This window comes from Cynoglossus semilaevis, unplaced genomic scaffold (assembly GCF_000523025.1).
Source record: "Cynoglossus semilaevis isolate Cse_v1.0 unplaced genomic scaffold, Cse_v1.0 C19192970, whole genome shotgun sequence".
Lineage (NCBI taxonomy): Eukaryota > Metazoa > Chordata > Actinopteri > Pleuronectiformes > Cynoglossidae > Cynoglossus > Cynoglossus semilaevis.
Genome location: NW_007585791.1, coordinates 1 through 1,365, shown reverse-complemented (window position 1 = coordinate 1,365; position 1,365 = coordinate 1). Strand labels below are relative to the sequence as shown.

General features: G+C 48.7%; 1 protein-coding gene across 1 annotated transcript; it reads right to left on the bottom strand.

Annotated features, from left to right (window-relative positions):
* Positions 1–5: 5 nt before the first annotated feature.
* LOC103399132 (sprT-like domain-containing protein Spartan) lies at positions 6–1,359 on the bottom strand (the record flags this gene model as incomplete). Its single annotated transcript, XM_008337868.2, has 3 exons — positions 6–754; positions 829–1,123; positions 1,204–1,359. Coding segments are annotated over 3 exons (1,200 nt in total), but the record flags the coding sequence as incomplete, so codon positions are not given.
* Positions 1,360–1,365: the final 6 nt, after the last annotated feature.

Here is a 1,365-nt window from a genome sequence, read left to right as displayed (position 1 = left end):
CCAGCAGCAGTTCTCTGCTGCGCTGCAGGTGATTTAGCCTTCATCGACTCCCTGGCTGCTGCTGATTCAGCGCTCGGTGTTCTTTGGAAAAGGTCAAAGATGGAGGCGGAGCTGCCGCTGCGATCGTCCCATGACCTCTTCCTGGAGGTCTGACCTCCACTGACAGCTCCTGGTGTACTGTTACTGCCAAAATACTTTGACTCTGTCGGCCTCTCGTTGCTGGCTTTGCTCGTGACGACAGGAGGATACTGGGAAGTACTTGGATCAGTTTTGGATGTGCAGGATGAGGTAGAACTCTGTGGTTTTGGTGATGTCGCTGAACCGGAGGTGGACTTTTCGACAGCACCAGTGCTGTTGAAAAGGTCTTGAATTGACTTCTGCCGTATTTTCTCTGCTCCCTTGCTACTGCTGCTCCTGTGCGGTTTAGAGATTCGTACCGGCGAACCATTGATGTTGACAAAAACTCTAGTATTGCTGACAGACCTCTTTACAGGAGGCTTGGGAGGTCCAGTGTGGGCTCTCGGCCCGATAGATGACCCTGAGTTGTCATGGTTATAGTGTACGGGAGTAGACAGAGTTTTAGATGGAGATGGGAGGGGTTTCTTGAGGGGAGAGTTTGGGATAGGTGATGAAACTTTCATGACAGGCACAGCTGGGTTTTGAAGGGAAGGCGTAGAGGACTGTGACTGTCCTCCCAGTAGAAAACCTTTGCCACTAAATGGGATAATGTTCCGTATATCCTGTGACTTCAATCCTGTGAATAAAAAAGGTTTATATTTGAGTCACAAACCATCAGTGAGTCACAATCCCACATTTCCAACACTTTACCTGCACTAGAACTCGAAGGCTTCTCAGTTCCAGCTGTTTCTTTATCTGTTGTCTTCCCGTTCTTTTTTCCATCCTTCTTGCCTTTTTTGCCGTATCCTTCCGGTTCCTTGATCTTGGTGTAAGTCCCACCACATGTCCTTTGATGGTCGGCCCACCAAAAATCCAAAGAAGATGGAGCTCTGTTCATAGCCCTTTTTACATAGCCAAAAAAGGGTTTGCGGGTCTGGCAGGGGCCGTCACATCGCCACCAGTGCTGCCTGTAAACATCCACCTCATCGTGAAAGCTGTGGTAGACCTGAGGGAGGAAAACACACCATTCAGATCACTGAACTAGGAAACAAATGGCCAAATATGGACCCAGGGAGAGGGCCGTACAGTGATGTTTGTTCCACTGGCTGTGTTGATCCGGTTCATGTGTTTGCAGAACTCAGGACCGTGACCGTCTCTGTCTTTGTTGTTCTGGGTCACAAACAGAAGGGCGTGAATCATTTCATGGAGGAGAGTCTGCGGGAAAAAGACAATTCTGTTAATATATAT